Here is a 20,392-nt window from a genome sequence, read left to right on the forward strand (position 1 = left end):
AGAGGCACAGAAACAAGTACTTTCCCTCATGAGCATGGTGGCTATTCAACCAGTACCAGAAGAGGAAACGGGACAAGGTTTCTATTAAAGACTTTTCTTGGTATCCAGAAAAGTCCTGGCTTCCAATCCTGGACTTTACTCTAAACGCCTTTCTGGACATTCCAAAATTCAAGATGCTGACTCTTCACCAGCTACTTCCTATGCTAGGCAAAGATGCCTGGTTGGCAACTCTGGATTTAAGAGGCTTACCTGCATATCCCAATCAGGGAATCTTGCAGAAGATGGCTCTGCTTCAAAGCAGGCTACTTGCATTACCAGTTCTCTGCACTGCTCTTTGGCTTAACTACTGCACCCAGGGTCTTTACATAGTGCTTGGCTCCAGTTATTGCATTTTGCAGGCAAAGAAATATTCAAATATATCCATACCTGGACGATTTTCTAATTCGGGCAGAAAACAAAGACACTCTTCTAAACCATCTGGTGTTTGTTAAAAGGGTTCTAACTTGTCTAGGGTACACTATAAACGAAAATAAATCACAACTGGTACCCTCTCAAAAAAATTACATTGCTGGGTGCAAGCTTGAGTACAACTGGCCCAGATGGATTTCGTTACTCCAAACGAACAAATTCATTTGGCGACTTACTTCAGACAGGTGGCCACAAAAACCCTGCTTTCTGCAAGGCAAATACTGCAAGCCTTGGGGTTCATGGCCTCCTGCATTCTTCTAATTCCATATGCAAGACTGCATATGAGGAAACTTCAGTGGTACTTTATGGAATCAGCATCGTCACAGCTTGGAAACAATGATTCGTATCATACCTTGCTTGCAACTAGTTCCTATGGTGGGCAGAGGTTTGCCACCAAAACAAGGGACTACCATTCATACCACCCCCTACCACCCAAACCCTAACTATAGACACATCAGACTATGCTTGGGGTAACATTTGGCAGGGGAAGTGCATTCAGGGCAAATGGAGCCCAAATCAAATGCACCTTCATATCAGTCAAAAAGAAATGTTAGCTGTACAGAATGCATGGACAGCCTTCAAGGACTACCTTCTTCCAGGACAATTAATGATAGACAGAACACCACGGTTATGTGGTACATAAACAAGCAGGGGAGTACACACTCCTACCCCCTTTGCAGACTGCCATGGCATTGTGGAATATGGCCTTGACCTATCAAGTACAACTACAAGCACAATTCTTGCCAGGAAGGCTGAATACTCTGGCAGACCAACTAAGCAGAAATCTCATGGACCCATACGAATGGAAACGAACCACGGATTTTTAACATGTTGACACTCAAAATGAGGGTACCCAGTCATAGATTTTTTGCCTCACCCCAGAACTGTCAGTTGGACAAATTTTGCACAAGAACTCATCACAAAAAAGCCTGGAAAGTGGATCCTCTATCCTTCAGCTGGAAAAAACTGTAAGTCTTTGCCTTTTTCCCCCTCTGCCTCTGATCTCCAAAGTACTACTAAAAGTCAAACAGGACAAACCAAAAATGATTTTGATGCTCCAGATTGGCCTCGCCAACACTGGTACCCACTACTGCACAATGTCACACCTTCCACCATGGCACCTACCTCGGACACCTTACTTACTGTCTCAGCAGAACAACCATATTCTGCACACTCTGCTCCAAACTTTGAATCTTGCTGTGTGGCTAATAACCTAAATTCACCCTTGGCATCCCTCGGCAAACCTGTGATGGATGTCATTTTGGAGGCGAGAAGGCCTATTACTAGAAAATCTTATGCTGACAAATGGAAAAGACAGTGCATGAAGTCCGTCTCAAGGGATAAGCACAGTAGTGCCCAACATTCCTCAGATTTTACAATACTTAACTGAGATGCTTCAGTCTTCCATAAAAATCCATGTCTCAAGCCATTTCAGCTCATTACAACACAGAACCTCCCCTCTTCTCTCATCCCCTGCTAAAGCAGTATCTCAGAGGGGCCAAAAACTTAAGACCGCCCAGGAGAGCTCCACCCCCTGCCTGGGACCTCAATTTTGTATTGGAAAAGCTCACTCTCCCACCTTTCGAGATGGCTGCTACTGCAGACTTAAAATTTCTCTCCTGGAAAACAGCTTTCCTTTTAGCAGTCACTTCAGCTAGGAGGATTTCAGAATTACAGGCTCTTATGGCAGTGGAGCCTTTCATCATTTTCCATGCAGACAGGGTATCTGTCAGGACCAATCCATCCTTCATGCCTAAGGTGGTATCCAGTGTGGCTCTTAATCAGACAATTCATTTGCCAACTTTCTTTCCCAATCCACAGAACAAGGGGAAGCGGATTCTGCATTCATTGTATGTACACAGACAACTTAGATTTTACTTAAGCAGAACAAAATCTGAACTGCTGGTGGCATTTGCTGCAGGGACAGAGGGAAAGGCTATTTCAAAGGAAACCATTTCCAAATGGATAAGCCATTGTTTGTTTTTGCTATATGCACCATGGAAAGACTATCCCCCAGGGGATCAGATCCCATTCCACCAGGGCTGCATCTACTTGGGCAGGCTTTCTCAGAGGTGTTCCTACAGGGACATTCTAGAAGCTGCTACCTGGAGCGCAGTTCATACATTCACCAAACATTACTGTTTACCACTTTTCTCCAAATCCAGAGCTGGCTTTGCCACTGCTGTTCTGCAGGGCCTTATAGCTTGTCCTAATGCTGTATACCTCCCTCCACCCAACCATTGCTTTGAGAGTCTACCCAAATGTAATAACTGCAACACTGAAACACGAAGAACATAGTACAGTTGTGTACACTTACCATAAGTGTAGATGTTCAAGTGTATTTACTGTTGCAGTCCTGGTTACTCTCCCTCCAGCCCCCTATTTTTCTTTGGCTATACCTCTACTTTCTTTCACTATGCTTTAAAAGTGCTTTTGGTGCATTTGCTTTTGGGATTGGAGGTATATTTTGTGTTTCTAATTTTATTTCCTCCCCATTTGGGGGGCACCTGACATCTGGGGCAAGAAAAACTGATGTAATGATGTCGGCTGCATGTTTTATACCCCTGACGACCTGACGTCATGGAAGAACGGACAGCAACTGATGCAGGACCCAAGACTTTGTTAATCAGGCCGACTGAGGGCAACCTGCCAGCAGATTACCCAAATGTAATGATTGCAACAGTGAATACACTCTTAACATCTACATTTTATGGTATGTGTACACAACTGTACTTTCTTTCGCTTCCGGCTGGGAGACCTTCATTACCAATTCCGTATCCTGCCCTTTAGACTCTCTACAGCCCCCAGTGTTTTCACCAAATGCATGGCAGCAGTGACAGCTCACTTGAGACTGCAAGGATTCTGGGTGTTTCCATATCTGCACAATTGGCTCCTCACCGCCCCCACCAAGCATCTGCTGGTAACAGCCTTGCACTACACCCTTTCTTTGGCGCATCACCTGAGAATATCCATAAACTGGGAAAAGTCCAATCTAACCCCAACCCAAACCTTGGAGTTTATAGGGGTAATGTTCAATACCTGCTCTTGCTTGATCTCTCCCAGATCACAGGCTTCAAAGACTAAGGATCCAGCTCCAAGTGATACTCTACCATGACTTGGTTGTGGCTCAACAGGTCCTGCAGCTCTTGGGGTCAGTGGCAGCATCTATATCTATAGTACCCCTAGCAAAGTTTCACATGAGACTTACAGTGGCTTCTGTTGACCCAATGTGGTATCCAAATCAGCAACAGTTGTCCTCCCAACTTCGTATTACAAATCAGTGCAAACTATGTCTTTCTTGGTGGATGAAGCCAGATGCAGCACCTTGGAGCCGACCCTTCAACCCTGCGCCATTGTGACCATGGATGCTTCCCTGATGGGGTGGGGGGACCATTATCCAGGGAATGACTGTTCAAAGCACATGGTCCGATTTAGAGGCCAATCTGCATATAAATATTCTAGAACTGAGGGCAGTGCTTTTGGCATTGCAAGCACTTGTCTGCCCTTCCTTCAGGAACAGTTGCTATCCAATTGGACAATATGTTAGTAGTTTGGTACATCAACAAACAAGGAAGAACCAAGTCTTATCCCCTATGTCGAGAGGCCATGACAGTTTGGCAGTGGGCGATAGCTTCCAATCACTTTCTGATAGCAATGCATATCCTGGGGAAATGCAACGTGATTGCAGACAAATTGAGAAGGTGCTTTCTCCTGCCTCACGAGTGGTCCCTCTACTCCAACTTAGCGGCAAAGATCTTCACCTGTTAGGGCCAGCCTTGCTGCAACCTGTTCGCCTCCCCATCCAACCACAAGTACAGCAACTACTTCACCCTAATTCCCCAGCAGGGGGAGTCCTCGAGGGATTCACTTATCCAAGATTGGCCCATGAAACTTCATTATGCTTATCTTCCCATTTGTCTGATTCCTCTAGTTCTGAAGAAAGCTCTTCAGTTGAAAAGCAAAATGATTCTCATAGCACCTTTTTGACCTCGACAGGTATGGTTCCCCTTTCTCTGGCCTCCTCTTCTTTGCAGATCGTGGATCTTGGATCAAACTCCAGATCTGATATCTCCCCATCAAGGGTCGAGCCACCCGAACTTGTCTAGCCTCAAGCTCACAGCTTGACTTTTACACTTCCAGTGATCGCCAGGCATTGTAATCTTTCCTCTCCAGTATGTGACATTATTCTGGCTTTGCATAAACCATCCACCAGGAAACTTTATGCTGATAAATGGGAAAAGATTTTCAATTTGGTCTAGACCGAGAGAACTAGATCCCTTTTCTGCACCCATCCCTGCTGTACTCCAGTACCTATCTAACTTCGAGGAGGGTGCCGCAGCATCACCTATTCATGTTCATTTAGCTGCCATTTTGAATTTTCATGATGGTTTTGGTGACTCCTTTTTAATTTCTCATGGTTTGAGCAAAACCTTTTTGAAAGGAATCTGTCAATCAAGACGTCCAGTTAAGCAGCCCACAGAACCCACACTTCTCTTGCAATCTTTGACACGGTCCCCCTTCGAGTTGGCAGCCACATGTGACATCAAGTTTCTATCCTGGAAATCTTTTTCTGGTGACTATTACTTCGGCCAGACACATTTCCAAGCTCCAACCTCTTTGTACCAAGCATCCTTATTTGATTTTTCACAAGGACAAGAGTATCTCTACAGACCAATCCTTTCTTCCTGCCCAAAGTAATTTCCAAGCTCTCCATTAATCAGACTATTGATTTGCCTGTGTTTTTTCCAAAATTTTCCAACAAGGGAGAGTATTGTGTACATTTACTGAATGTTCAGACAATTGAGATTTTACTTGGACAGAACAAAAACAATCAGGAAATCAGATCAATTAATTCTTTTTTGGTCCAAAAGTGGGAAAGTCCGTCTCTAAAGTGACTTTCTCCAAATGGCTCAGACTGTATAATCTTCATTTCTAACCTAGAAAGGAAACCTGTTCCGCCAAACATCCGGGCTCACTCCACCAGATCAATGCAACTTCTGTGGCATTCCACTCCAGAGCTTCGATGGACAACATCTTTGCAGCAGCTACATGGGCTCCCCTGTACCTTTATCACTCGTTACAAGTTGGATCTGTTCTCCAGGGGAAGGGGGTCTTTTGGTTCAGTGTTGATCAGGAATGCTCTTCTATAGGGCCATCCATGGATTTAAGGTAGCTGGGGACTCTGTCCCATCAGTGATGAATGGAATGAAGATTTAACAACATCAGATAAAGAAGTTATGTCTTACCATAACATTCCATCTGTGTTGTTTTTCATCCATTCATCACGTCCCACCCTCCTTCCCCCTCCTAGAGGCTCCTGGGGGATTTTTGGGTTCACTTCCTGGATAAGGTTTTTGCTCTGAAAAGCCTTCTCCTTTACTTGTTAGGGCAAACTCTATCGGAGGTAACCAGAAGGGGATTATGGATAATTCTTAGCTCGAGTTTTTAGCTGGCGCGAGCTTTGTTATGATGCCAACTTGGTTCCGAGAGCTCAGAACCAAACCCCATCGGTGATGAATGGATGAAGATCAACAAGACACATGGAATGTTATGGTAAGACAAAACTACCTTTTTTGTAAAAAAACAAATTTGAAACAGTTGTACACCTCGTTGCTGGTTGCAACGTTCTAATGGCAGAAGAGCTGTACACTGAAAGGCAGAATAATATAGAAAGAAGACTTCATTTTCTATGATGCTTTATGGCTCATGTTTCCAGTGTTTTTCAGCCTCTTAAATACCATAATGTGTGCACAATCCCCAAAACATTTTGGTATTGAAGTGGTTGAAATAAACTGGAAACATGATCCCCAAAGCATCATAGAAAACAAGTCTACATCACATGGGATCATCCATTACCAACAGTTCAAAAGATAGGTGCTAGAAAACCAGATATAGTGGTCCAAGAAAAGAAGAGAAAAGTAGCACTGATCATTGTCTCTCTCTGTATCCAAGACACTGTAGTCACTGGGTATGGCGATTTCAAAGTCCTAAAATATCAGGATTTGCAGGCTGAAATGACAGCAATGTGGAATAAAGATACTTAGGTTCCAATAGTAGTAGGAGCAACCGGACTTATAAGAGTCTACAATCATATTTAGATATGCCACTAATGTTTGTAACTCGGTATGAATTGCAGAAGGAGTTATTACTTGGGCACATTTGTGTGTCCTGCGACGAGCAATAGCTGACATCAAAGAATGAAACTGAACTTGACTTAGGAATGGGGTTCACTGCCATCACGGTATTAGAAAACCAAACCATTTGGGGAAAGTAAGAGTGATCCCCTTTCAAAGCTACATGAGTGCTCAATGGTTCCAAAACAAACTCATGGGAACAGCATTCAGTGTCCCTGGAAATATCCCTGCCTCTCTTTCCATGATTAAAGGAGCTGCTATGGAAATACCATTTTTACAGAGTCCAGGTACAAACTTTTCTCTGCTAAAGTCAAACAAGGCCATCACTACAGACAGCTCGGACACTACCTGTGGGACTTGCGTGAGGATCTTGAAGGTACAGGGCATCTGTACCCCAAGTCAGAGGAAGTTGCATATCAACCAAGAGTTGTTGGCCATCTACCTAGCAATGAAAGCCTTTCAACAGAAGCTAATACCAGGAGCTTTACAGAAGTGTACAGACAACACCAGTTATGGTACATAAACAAGGGGCACCCTTTCCTATCCCTTGTGCTGTCTGTGAAGATTGTCTGAGTGTGATCTGAAACGGACTGTTTAGCAGAACAGTACCATGGCAGACCCCTTAAGCAGGGATCTTCTGGACCCCTGCAAATGGATGCTGAAGAAGGGAGACTTTCCTGGCCTTAATCTTACAGTGGGCACCTTTTTGCCTTCCAACAAAATGGACATCTTTAGAGGCTCTGCTCCAGAACCCAGCAGGCAGGGACATGGAGAATAATGCAGTCTCATTTAAATGCACCAACCTGTTTTTGTATGCCTTTCCACTCTTAACCTTTGATTCCCAGGATATTGATAAACATCAAGAAAGATAGAGCATGATTCCTACTGCTCCATACTGACAAGGCAACACTGGTGTTTTCTCCTTTTGACTCTCATAAGGGAGATTCTATCTTAGACCTCCTCATCAAAGTCAGGGGCTCATTATTCCATCATTACCTAGCCACACTCACTGACAGTCTGGAAGATTGGGTGTTAACACCAAAAATGTCAACTACCCCTCTGAGGCACTAACCATTCTTAAAGCAGCAAGGAAATCTACCATCAGAAAATCATACCAAGCAAAATAGAAGAGCTTCTCCATCTGGTACCATAGCAAGAGCACTAGCTCTTCACAGGCAGACATCAGTTCAGTCCAGCAATACATTTTTGAGCTTAGAATTAAGGTGCATGCTTCTACCCCATTCCCCCCCTCCTGTTTACTCTGACCCCCACCTGAAGCTGTTTCTAAAAAGTCATTCACTTGAAGCCACCTGGAAGGCGCCCAGTTCCTATCTGGGATCTCAACTGCATGTTGGAAAAACACCCTTCCTCAATTTGAACCAGCATCATCTGCCCCATTAAAGATGCTTACTTGGAAGACCACCTTCTTAATTGCCATCACTTCTGCAAGGTAAGTATCTAAGCTTATAGCCCTTATGTACAAATAGTTTTTCACAGTATAGGGTAACCCTTAGAACTAGTCTGTTTTTCATGATAAATATGGAATTGGAGCTTTCTCTAAATTAGTTTATCCACCTGCTAGTTTTCTTTCCCAACCCTCCGAACAAAGCAGTGCAAATCCTTTCCTTGGAATGTCAGACAATCGGATACTTGGGCAGGTTAAAAACCCTAAATAGAGCAGAGCATCTCTTGGTTGCTGTTATGAAGCGGAAAAGGGGCAAACCTGTCTCCAAATAAACCATATACAATTGGATAGCCAGTTGCGTTAGGTTCTGTTGCACTCTAAATGTAAAACTTCTTCCTGGTCATGTTCAAAGCCCATTCCATGAGGCACTGGGTAGCTACCACTGCCTTCCTCGGAGTTCCTACACGGGCCATTGTAAAGGCACCACATGGGACTCTGTGCACATCTTTACAAAACTATCTTTACAAAACACTACATTTATGCATTGCCTCAAGCGCTAGAGCCATGAAGTTCTTTATGCTTTACTGTTGCAGTCGTCACATTTGGGTTATCTGCTTGCAGTAGCCCTCAGTCGGCCTGATTAAGTCTTGGGTCCTGCGTCAGTTGCTGTCCCTTCTGTGACGTCAGGTCGTCGGGGGGTATAAAACATGCAGCGGACGCCATTACATCAGTCTTTCTTGCTGTGCGGTGCTCGAAGCAGTTTGCAAGTGCCGGTCGGCCGACTCCTGAAATTTTCATTTTCGAGTTTCACGCCAAGTACCCTGTGGGGAAACTTTCTTGCTCTTAACCGATGTCAGTAAAAGTAAATAATTGCATTACTTGTGGAAAGCAAATGCCTCCATAAAGATTTTCATTCGTACTGTATTCCTTGCCTAGGCCCTGACCACGACTTGCCTCGCTGTCGGTTTTGTGCCTTATTTAAACCACAAACTATCTGTTGTCGGTATATTTTTGCTTCTAAATATTTTGGTGCTCTGTTCAGTTATCCTGATATGTCTTCGGTAAGCCATCAAACTACTGACATTCTGAAAAAAACGCAAAGATAGACAAGAGACAGGCCGCCTAGGTCCATAGCTGCTGACAATGCTTCTCCTAAGCCAGTTCGGTACTCTGAGGCACTTTCGCAGCCCCGGATACCCGCTACTTCAGATTCGCAGGCCTGTACTGAGACCCATTCGGAGTCCAGTATGCCGCGAGATGCTTCATCTGTGGAACCTGCAGATGAGTCCGGAGCAGAGTCCAGTATGCCGCGAGATGCTTCATCTGTGGAACCTGCAGATGAGTCCGGAGCCGCTGTGCAGGCACTGGCTTCTGAGGGTGTATTCAGGCCTACTGACTTGTGTATTAAACCAACGCCATCTTCTTAAAGGCCTGAATCTTGAACCATGCCTAAAAAACTGATGCCCAGACCGCATGGTCAGGCCTCTATGCCGAAAAAAACAAATGATAAGAATGGCTGAAGACCTTATTACTTTAATCAGGGGAAGCCAGCCTTCCCCCTCTAAGAGACCTAGGACTGAGTTTGCTTATGATACTTCTGACCAGGATTCTGAATTTTCTGTTTCCACTGATGACCAGGATTTACCCTTATCTACCTATGAGGATTCTGATGCTGAGGACTCTATTCCCTCTGTTTCCCCTCCAGAGGATTTCTCTTCGTGAAACCTCGCATACTATCAGGGAGCATATTTGTTGGGGAAAGTCAGGATTTCTCTGATTCTAAAAAGAGGCTTAGGGATTTCTTACTCCTGCCCCAACACAGGCCTTTAGCCATACCTCCTGTACTAGCCATTGTTGATGCCTTTTTGGAATCTAGCTTTGCCCCTGACTCTTTACCTCCTGTTCCCAGAAAACCTGATAAGATTCTCACAAGTTACTTTTTAAAAATCCTACTGCGGATCCTGAGACCATTTCACAGGGACCCCAAGGGCATTAAAGCTACTACTGCCAAAAATCCTTCCCTCTCTGATCGAGACTCCAGGGCACTGGATAGATGGGGTAAGAAGGTATACACTTCTACAGCTTTGGCCATTAGGGCCTTAAACTGGTAGTTTCATATGTTAAAGTATCAGCAGCATATTATTGGATTGCTTAAACAGAAAATGTTGATTCCTTATTGTGCTGAAAATGAAGATTTACTGCATTCAGCTGAACAAGTTGGAAAACATACTTTGCAATGTGGTTTTGATTCACTAGAGGAATCTTGCAGGGCTGCTGTAACTGGGTCTGTACTTAGAAGGCATGCTTAGCTTAAGGAGCAATCCTTGCCAGGTCATGTTAAAGCGAAATTACTGGATGCTTCCTTAAACCAGGACCGCCTGTTTGGCAACAAGGCAGAAGTTCTTAAAGATGGAGAAAAAAGCTAAATCTATGCAAACTGTTAAAGATTTTTTAGAAGTACAACCTCCAAGGTTTAGTACCAATTTTCCTTCCAAGAATTGGTCCTTTCTTGCCTCTCAGACCTCAGTCCAAACCCAGATCCAGCAGAGCTCCCAGGCTTCAGTCCAGGGTACGCACAGGACTAAGCAGTGGGGGGCCTTCACTTCCAAATGTGGGAGTAATAACCCCCCCATGGTAAACTGTCTCAATGACTTATTTTTAAAACTTCAGAGCACTTCTCAACCGACTGCCCCTTGAGGGGAAAAGATTGCTTTTCATGCAAAGAACTGGGAACTCATTACCCAGGACAAATGGGTTTTAAATATAGTGTCCCAGGGATACAGATTTCACTTCCACATGTTACCAACACAAAGCAGGTGGCCAGATCTACTCCCAAATCAGTGAGCAGAGGCCCAAAAGCAAGTACTTTCTTTCTTAAGCATGGGGGCTATTCAATTAGTACCAGAAGAGGAAAAGGGACAAGGTTTTTACTGGGGACTTTTCCTGGTACCCAGAAAAAAAAAATTCATGGCGTCCTATCCTGGACCTGTCTACACCTTTTTGATTCCAAAATTCAAGATGCTGCCTCTTCACCAGTTGCTCCCTATGCTAGGCAAAGACGCCTGGTTGGCAACACTAGATTTAAAGGAAACGTACCTGCACATCCCAATCGGGGAATCTTGTAGAAGATACCTACACTTCAAAGCAGGCTGCTCGCACTATTAGTTCTCTGCACGGCCCTTTGGCTTGTCTACTGCGCCCAGGGTATTCACAACGTGCCTAGCTCCAGTCATTGCATTTTGCAGGCAAAGAGATTTTCAAATATACCCATACCTAGGCGATTATTTCATTCAGGCAGAAAGCCAGGACCTACTTTTGAATCATCTGGCCTTTGTACGAAGGGTGCTAACTTGTCTGGGGTACACCATAAATGAAAAATCATACCTGGTACCCTATCAACAAATTACATTCCTGGGAGCAAGCTTGAATACAACTTCCCAGATGGTTTTCCTCACGCCAGAGAAAAATTCATTTGACAACCTACTTCAAAAAAGTGGCCACAAAAACCCTGCTGTCTGCAAGACAAATACTACAAGCCTTTGGGTTCATGGCCTCCTGCATTCTTCTAATTCCATATGCAAGACTGCATATGAGGAAACTACAGTGGTATCTAAAAAGCCTATGGTGTCAACATTCTCAGGATCTAGAAGCAATGATTCTTATCATACCTTGCCTATGCCTAGAGTTCCTTTGGTTGACAGAGGCCTGCCACCAGAGCCAGGGACTACCATTCACATTACCCCCTGCCCCCCAAACCCTAACAGACCCATCAGACTATGCATGGGGGGCTCACCTGGCAGGAAAGTTCATTCAGGGCAAATGGGACCCAAGTCAAATGCACCTGCATATCAATCAAAAAGAAATGTTAGCTGTACAGACTGCTCTGACAGCCTTCAAGGACCACATTCTTCCAGGACAATTAATGGTAAAGCTGGACAACACCACTGTTATGTGGTATGTAAACAATCAAGGGGGTACACATTCTTACCCCCTCTGCAGACTAGCCATGGCATTGTGGAACACAGCCCTGAGCTACCAAGTGCATCTACAAGCTCATTTCCTGCCAGGAAAACTAAATACACTGGCAGATGAACTAAGCAGAAACCTCATGGACCCACATGAGTGGAAACTGGAACCAAGCATTTTCAACATGTTGACAAGCAAATGGGGGAGCCCAGACATAGACTGGTTTGCCTCCCCCCAGAACTATCATTTGGACAAATTTTGCACAAGGACTCCCCACAAACAAGCTTGGAAAGTGGATGCTCTGTCCTTCTGCTCTCCAAAGTACTACTAAAGATCAAACAAGACAAACCAAGGACGATTTTGATTGCACCAGACTGGCCACGCCAACACTGGGTACCTCCTCTTGCGCAGTGTGTCTCTGTTGGCCCCATGGCACCTGCCTCAGACCCCTACCCTATTGTTTCAGCAGGAAAACCAGGTTCTGAACCCTCAGCTACAAACACTGAACCTAGCAACCTGGCTAATTACCTAATCTCTCCTTTACCATCCGTCAGTAAACCAGTGATGGATATCATTTTAGAGACAAGGAGGCCCAGTACTAGAAAATCTTATGCTGAAAAATGGAAAAGATTCTGTGCTTGGAACCAATCTCAAGGGATGAGCACAGCAGTGCCCAATGTTACCTCGGATTTTACAATACTTAACTGAGATGCTTCACAAGGGCCTGTCATTCTCCTCCATCAAAATTCATGCCTCAGCCATTTCAGCTCATTATAACACAAAAACCTCCTCTCTTCTCTCATGCACTGCTCAAGCAATTCCTCAGAGGGGGCAAAAAATGTACGACCACCCAGGAGAGCGCCAACTCCAGCCTGGGACCTTAACTTTGTATTGGAGAAACTCACTCTTCTCCTTTCGAGCCAGCTGCTACTGCAGACTTAAAATTCCTTTCTTGGAAAACAGCTTTCCTTTTAGCAATCACTTCAGCAAGAAGGGTATCTGAATTACAGGCCCTTATGGCAGTGGAGCCTTTCATCATCTTTCATGCGGACAGTGTCCCTCAGGACCAATCCCTCCTTGCCCAAGGTGGTATTCAGTGTGGCTCTTAATCAGTCCATTCATTTGCCAACCTTCTTTCCTAATCCACAGAACAAAGGGGAACGGATACTGCACTCCTTAGATGTGCACAGACAACTTGGATTCTACTTGGGCAGGACTAAACTTCAAAGGAAATCAGAACTGCTGATGGCATTTGCTACAGGGGCAGAGGGGAAGGCTATTTCAAAGCAAACAATTTCCAAATGGATAGGCCATTGCATTCATTTCTGCTACATGCACCATGGAAAACCTATCCCACAGGTGATCAGACCACACTCAACCAGGGCTGCATCTACCTCTACAGCCTTTTTCAGAGGCGTCCGTACCAGGGACATCCTAGAAGCTGCTACCTGAGTTCTGTACATACTTTCACCAAGCATTACCATCTGCCAATTTTCTCTAAATCCAGAGCTGGTTTTGCCACTGCAGTCTTGCAGGGCCTTATAGCTGGTCCTAATGCTATCTAAATTCCTCCTCCCATCCTTCGCTTTGGGAATCTACCCAAATGTGATGACTGCAACAGTGAAACATGAACATAGTACAGTTGTGTGCACTTACCATAAATGTATGTGTTAGAATGTATTCACTGTTGCAGTCCTGGTTACCCTCCCTCCTGCCTCCTTACTTTTCTTTGGCTGTACCTGTACTCTCCTTAACTATGCTCAAAAGCTATTTGATGTATTTGCTTTTTTGTTGGAGGTATAAGAGTGTATATTTATAGATTTAATTGCTTCCCATTAGGGGGGCACCTGATATCTGGGGCAAGAAAAACAGATGTAATGGTGTCTGCTGCATGGACAGCAACTGATGCAGGACCCAAGACTTTGTTAATCAGGCCGACTGAGGGCTCCTGCAAGCAGATAACCCAAATGTGATGACTGCAACAGTGAATAACACTCTAACATCTACATTTATGGTAAGTGTACACAACTGTACTTTTGCTATAGTCATCCTGCAAAACCTTATTTCCTGAGGGTTAACAGCATCTCCTACAACCGTTCCACTTGCTTTGGGAGCCCTCTCAAGAATTGGTACTGCAACATTGACGACTAAGAACAGTACAGTTGTGTTGGCATAGCTGTGGATGTTCAAGTAGATCATTGTTGCAGTACACGTTCCCACCCTTCAACCCATCTGTCTGCTGTGACCCTTCTCCCTCCTTCATATATTTATTATTTATTGATATTTGTTGACCAGGAAAGTCCACTGGGTTAGAACTCCATTTCCAGTGGAGGCCTGGTGAGAAAAGCTCAAACAGAACAAACAAAATATTGTACAGTTATTGTACAAGCACAAGTACAAAAGCAAGTACAGAGCTGAATAGATGCATATGGAATACACAATATACTTTCAGTCGCAGAAAATAATAGACCTAATATATAGATCCTTCATCTGCTCTCCCTCCTACTACCCTAGCTAACACAGACGTGGGGAGGTCATATGTCCTTGGCTATCAGACTGCTTGCACACTGCTTAGAAAGACATGAAAAAGGTGCCGATGGAAGATCTTGTACCCCAATGTCCAAGCATTGATCCTTGTACATTCATCAGCTAGGGATGATGTAAATCTGGCTGGTAAACTGGCTTCTGTATGGTAAAAGACCCAAGAATCAGTCCTGCAACATTGATCTACTTGAACATCTGTAATTGTGGCAAGTGTGACACAACTGTATGTACTTAGGGAATGCTGTAAGCCACCCTCCCCCTCAAGTCCGGGATTGGTCTTCTCTATTTGGAAAGTTTAACTGCTTCAGCATTCTTCCCTTGTATCAGAAGCTCTCTTACAATTAGCACATACAGTCATGTGAAAATACCCTGTGTTCAAATAACTGTCACTGCTGCAGGAGGGGCTAACCCTCACTTTGTTCTCATGTATTTTCCAGACATATTTTTTTACCACCTCTAGGGGCTTGGTGGAAAAACTGGTAGTCTATTTTTAGCATAGTTTGGCACAAAGAGCACTTCAGGCTGCTTTGACTGGCACTGGCACCTTGGACCCTTCTGTTGGTGTTCAGTTGAAGATGGCTTCTTTCCTAGCCTTACCTTGTGTGCCCTGAAGTGTGGAACTTGAGCACATGGTTTGCTTTCCTGCTTAGTGTGTGTATAGTAAAGTATATGAATTTATAAGGTGGTATAGGTTTGTCTCACCTTTACAGCCAAGCATCCTATTGATTACTTAGGATTAAGGAGCTGATCAATCCAATACTGGTTGTGTCTGACTACTTCAGAGATCAGAGTAGAAAGAATGAGGCCTGCTAAAAGTAGTTCCCATATGTCAGGAATTCTTTATCAACAGTAATCTTCTTGCTCAAAGCAATATAGTTTTATGAATACCTTCATTCAGACATTTTAAATAAAACAAAAAATAATATGCAAATATAGTCTTTTTTTTTTTTTTTTTTTTGAAAATATGTATAAAGTGTCAAACATTTTGCTGGTGAATTCTGGACATTGTTGCATAAAAGTTGAAGTATGTCAAGTGCACGTAGGGCACTATTCAGGATGTTGACATTGAAAATACTGTAGGAGTGTGTTTTTGGTATTCAGTTGTGCTCAATATAGTCTCTCTTAATGTACAAGTTTTTTTTTTTCATTTTGGTGAGGCTAGGGGCTGTGTCCTGCAGAACACCATTGAATGTTGACATATTTACTTGGAATTAGCAATGGAGTCTTATCCATACTTAGTGTGGGTAATGATGCAACTTATTTTTTTTTCACAGCACTGGATGTCATTGCTGGAGTTTTGGATGCATGACATGCTGAAACTATGCAAGATCCATCATTTAAGCATTAACCATTTGCGTAATTCCATGTAGTGCACATCTTAATTAGTAGCACTTTTTGTCCTACAGGAATAGAATCTGATGCATTTCTTGTGCATATTTTGTAAGCGGTTAACTAATAGTCTGTTCTATAAAGTCTCTGCATGCAACTTATTGGTGTTGACTAATTACATTTCTTAGGGCACTAATCACACCACATCAGCTTTTCTACTCAAATTATTTCCAAACTCTGTAAAACGCTTAAAATTTTAAAACCCTGAAATTCATAATGATACGAAAGTCAATTTGGCCACTGACTAGTAAAGGTTTCCTGTTTAAGCTAAAGCATTGTGGTACAACCTAATTACTACTTTATTAAAACTCCTTTTCCCATTCAGTCTAGCAGGCAAACCTTTATTAATAGGCTTTATTTTGTCTTTGTTTGGCTTTGGTTCATTGTCATTCACTGAGATTAGAGCTAGTGGAAGTGCACCTTCTCATCCAGTCATAGCTTTGACCATTTTTACGTTTGAATATGTATTCTAATGGTTTAAAACAATCTAATGCTGTTTTGTGGTACATAAAGGACTGCCAAAGCTAAACCGTTTTTCCCTGTCATGTAAAGCTGCATGCAAATATATTTCATTGTGATACGTTTTATTGATTTAAAATTAGCCAATTCTTTAAAAGCTAGCTTTTTAGTCGATTTGCCATGTTCAAACTTGCTTTTACTGACCATTAGCTTTGTGCTTCAGAAAGTAGAGACTTGTCGTAATTAGTTTAGTAAAAGTGTACGGGTGGTAGCCACACATCTGTACTTGTTTGCCATCAGGTATGGCGCCACCTAAAATATTTGCGGTTGACAATTTTTTACTTCGTAGTACTGTATTCTGTGTAGCACTGCATTTGTTTAGGATTCTGACTGCTAATTTGCAGTAATATGAAGGGTCAGTTTGCTTAAGTCCTGATCTTTTATCATAGCACCCTTCAGTATTGCCACAAACACTTTTTGATGTTCTAGCAGTACCAGTTAATGTTTCTGATATGCTAAGGTAGTACATCCACAGATTCCATTAACACCATATGAATGTACTGTTCAGGAAATTTTACATGTTGATATTATTCTTAACTTTTTTTAGTTCAGACTTCAAGACACGCCGAAGCGCACCATTACCTAGTCGGAAGTACATCTTGGCTGCTTATTTTTTGTTTTTATTTTTAAATAAACCCCAACAGGAAGGTGAGAGATCGCAGTGGACTCCTGATAGGCTGAGGAAGACGACAACTTAACTCAAGCAGTCTCCATGATCTTGCCATCTGCACTGGATTGTGTGACACTTTTTTCTATAATTTTGAGAAGGGTTTATTGCATTCATTTGACAGTGTTCCTTTTCCAGATGCATCTTCATGATTTTATGTCTAGCTTCTTCCATTTTTAAGGCAGGTTTCAGTGTAAAAACTTCACCAAAGGTTTTCTGAATATGACCATTCCACTTGGGAGTAAATTGAAATGCAGCACCTCTGAGGTGCTGTGTAAAAATTTGCTTCCAGAATGCATCATCTGTAAGTCAGAAAAGTGCATTGTGCCCTTTGTTTCAGCAGTATTGGTTTGTATTACAAGATTCTCTAAAGCAAAACTGTAAATATTTGTAGCTGTTCGATGTCATAAAAATGTATATTGTATTAGGTGCACCTCAAGAACACACACTGTATTTTATTTTTTGGTCGCAGCAAGAAAAAAACAGCATGTGTTTTCACAAAATAATTTTTTGTTGTCTTCATAAACTGTTATGTAAAATATACTTGGCTGGCAAAAATATTTTATAGCTAGTGGCAAAAGTATATCTTATGTTATGTCCAGGTCTGCACATTTCCCTAAAACCGTTTAAGAAACTGACATTTCCTTTATCTTCTGACTTTAATAATAAAAAAAAAAATAATTTAATAAGCTTTTGGTTCTTGGTATATTTCATAACTGCTTATGAATTTAATTCATTAACTTTGCAAGTTAACCCACCATGTATCACCTTCTGCTGCAGCCCGGACCATAAGAGTAAAGACAGTTTGAAGTAGCCAGTTTATCGAGACTTTTTTTTTATATATAGATAGTGAAATCTACACAGATACCAGATCAAGTAAACTCCACACAAATAGGAAATGGAGGTCCAGCTTTTAGGTAGCTGCAAAAGAATTTTGTCTGTTTTTTTTTTTTTTTTTTTTTTTTGAAGTGATTACAGTTGACTGGCTACTGCATTGAAATGATACTGTTCTCAGAATGCAATCTAATTGCTGACTTGGTAGTTAATTTTTTAGTATGTCTTTGTAATAACCACTGAATAACCACATATGTCTGGGATATTTTTTGCCAGTCTTCTAAAATTTGCTGCCCTAGACAGTATATACACAGTTCTTGCCCATGCACTGTAGTACAAGCATGACAGTTCCTTCATGCAAAGAAAGGATAAAAACCACACTCGCGCAAAACGCCTGAACTGTTACATAAATAACTTAAAACTAAATAACCAGGTAGCTCCGAGCACAGTACAGGAATTTTTTTTAATACAAATCAGTTAACATTTTTTTTAAGCGCTTCCATCATTCAAGCCATCAGAACCATTGAATAACTAGTTTAAATGTAGGCAGCAAATAAACAAATCCAAAGACACACACCCCTTAAATGCAGCAGTCAAAACGTTTGACTAATCAGAACCAAAAAAGTGAAAAATAATCATAACCAAGGAAGAGTAAAACCAACCAATATACTTAAGGAAATAAATAGTTGTAAGAATCATCACGGAAATGGTGTAAGATACAATGGTGTGTTTAAATATAAAACAGTTGGTTATAATTTAGAGGCCCTGTATTTGAGTTCACTGGTGAGTAGATATAGTATAATTAAGACCGGGATGATTTGTGGTGTCCAGTCACCTGTAGAGCAGTTTCCATTTGAACTTGTCAAAATTACTATAATTATGCTGATAAATTCGCTTAAGTGCATTGTTAGCCTTGCAGTTTATAAAATACATATTAAAATAACATACACCAAGCTGTGTAAACTACTTTAGTACATTAACAGTTAAATCAGTAAATGGTCTGTTTACAGAAAATTTAAGTAAAAAAAAAAATCCCCCCTCAGGTCAGAGTCAGTGAAGGAACATTTGTGGCATCTGCCACATTTAACAGTTCTAGGAAGGGCATTCTCTTGTGGCATCACGTGCTTTTCTGAAATACTCAATATTACAGCAATTTTTAAATATAAATGTGGGGAGTTGTTGAAACTTTTTTAAAACCTCGTCTAACTGCAAGATGTACCAGCTTTTATTTAGAATACCCATAATGTCTTGTGCATCTAAAGATTAATGCAGTATCATTTTGTATTAATTGGAATTCATAAGAGGGGTGTTGTTACTTTCTACTGCAGTTGTCTGTAAGCCTCTCCTGATAATAGCATATTTGCCATTCCTTTTCTGTAAGACCGATGTTACCAGCCTAACCCTGTTTAGCAAACCTGGTTTTTAATTTTTCAAATTCAGTACGATGCACTTGGTCATCGGAAGTGAAATGAGCTATACAAATAGACTTTTAACCACTCCTCTTTTTGATGGAGTGGATGGTTGCTTTGGAAATGCAAAAACGTATTGCAAAAAGTTTTATATAGCTATTTCTACTAGTCCATGTCCTTTTTTAATCTTGGTATCGAGAAAATTCATAAACGCAGAATGAATATGGTGGGTAAATTCAAAAAATGTGGATGTAGTTTCAAACTGTTTGACAAAATCAAGAATCTGTTCCTTGCTACCTGCCCATACAAAAAATAAGAGGTCATACAGGTAGCCGAAATAACATGAACAATGAATTTGTCTTTTAAGCTGAATCTCTTTAAACAATCTCCCATCTTAGTACTGCAAAATGGGGGCACAGGTGGCTCCCATTGCAACACCATGAAGTTGTTTGTTTACCTCCAAAGGAGATAAAATTGTTACCGAGAACTATTTCCATAAACTCGGCAAATAATGAAGTTTCATTTAATAGTGCTCAATACTTGGATACCGTGTCACTAAACCATGAAACGCCTTCACGTGGAACAGCTGTAAAAAGAGTCTTGACATTGCAAGTAACGAAGATGTCTGAATCAATAACACAGACTTTACTAAGCTTATGTAAAAAGTCCCACGTGTGTTTAATGACATCAGCAAAGTTGCTGAATAGGGCTTTAAGTTTGCGGTCCACAAACTTAGCTAATCGTTCGGTAATTGAGCCACTGCAAATGCAATCGGGCGTAATGGTGGTAAGAATAAAACCAGTGCTACTGTTGGCATGTATGACGCAGACATTATTATTTTGCCTTTAGGACTTTAAGTGCTTTTGATACAGTTGTGTCTGAAGCCTTTTGCAAAGTGACTTTCAAAATTTTGTCCGGTACAGCAAAGTTTGTGGGTGAAGTAGAAAAATGAAATAACATGCATTCTTTGAAAGAACCTTGGCTTGCAGTTAAACAGAAAAACTGACACCAGTTCAGAACTTCATAAGTGGAGAAATTTGAACTTTTTCTTTAATTC

The 20,392-nt window shown here is 41.9% G+C and overlaps 1 protein-coding gene across 1 annotated transcript in view; it reads left to right on the plus strand.

Annotated features, from left to right (window-relative positions):
• LOC122791854 (ADP ribosylation factor like GTPase 14 effector protein) overlaps positions 1-17,781 on the plus strand; it is a 183,598-nt gene extending 165,817 nt beyond the window's left edge. The window contains 1 exon segment of the mRNA XM_044059829.1: positions 16,973-17,781. Within this exon segment, the coding sequence (XP_043915764.1) occupies positions 16,973-17,011 (39 nt within the window). The 3' untranslated portion in view covers positions 17,012-17,781.
• The last annotated feature ends 2,611 nt before the right edge of the window (positions 17,782-20,392 follow it).

The sequence above is a fragment of the Protopterus annectens genome, chromosome 17.part0 (genome assembly GCF_019279795.1).
Source record: "Protopterus annectens isolate FY-2018-M chromosome 17.part0, PAN1.0, whole genome shotgun sequence".
Lineage (NCBI taxonomy): Eukaryota > Metazoa > Chordata > Ceratodontiformes > Protopteridae > Protopterus > Protopterus annectens.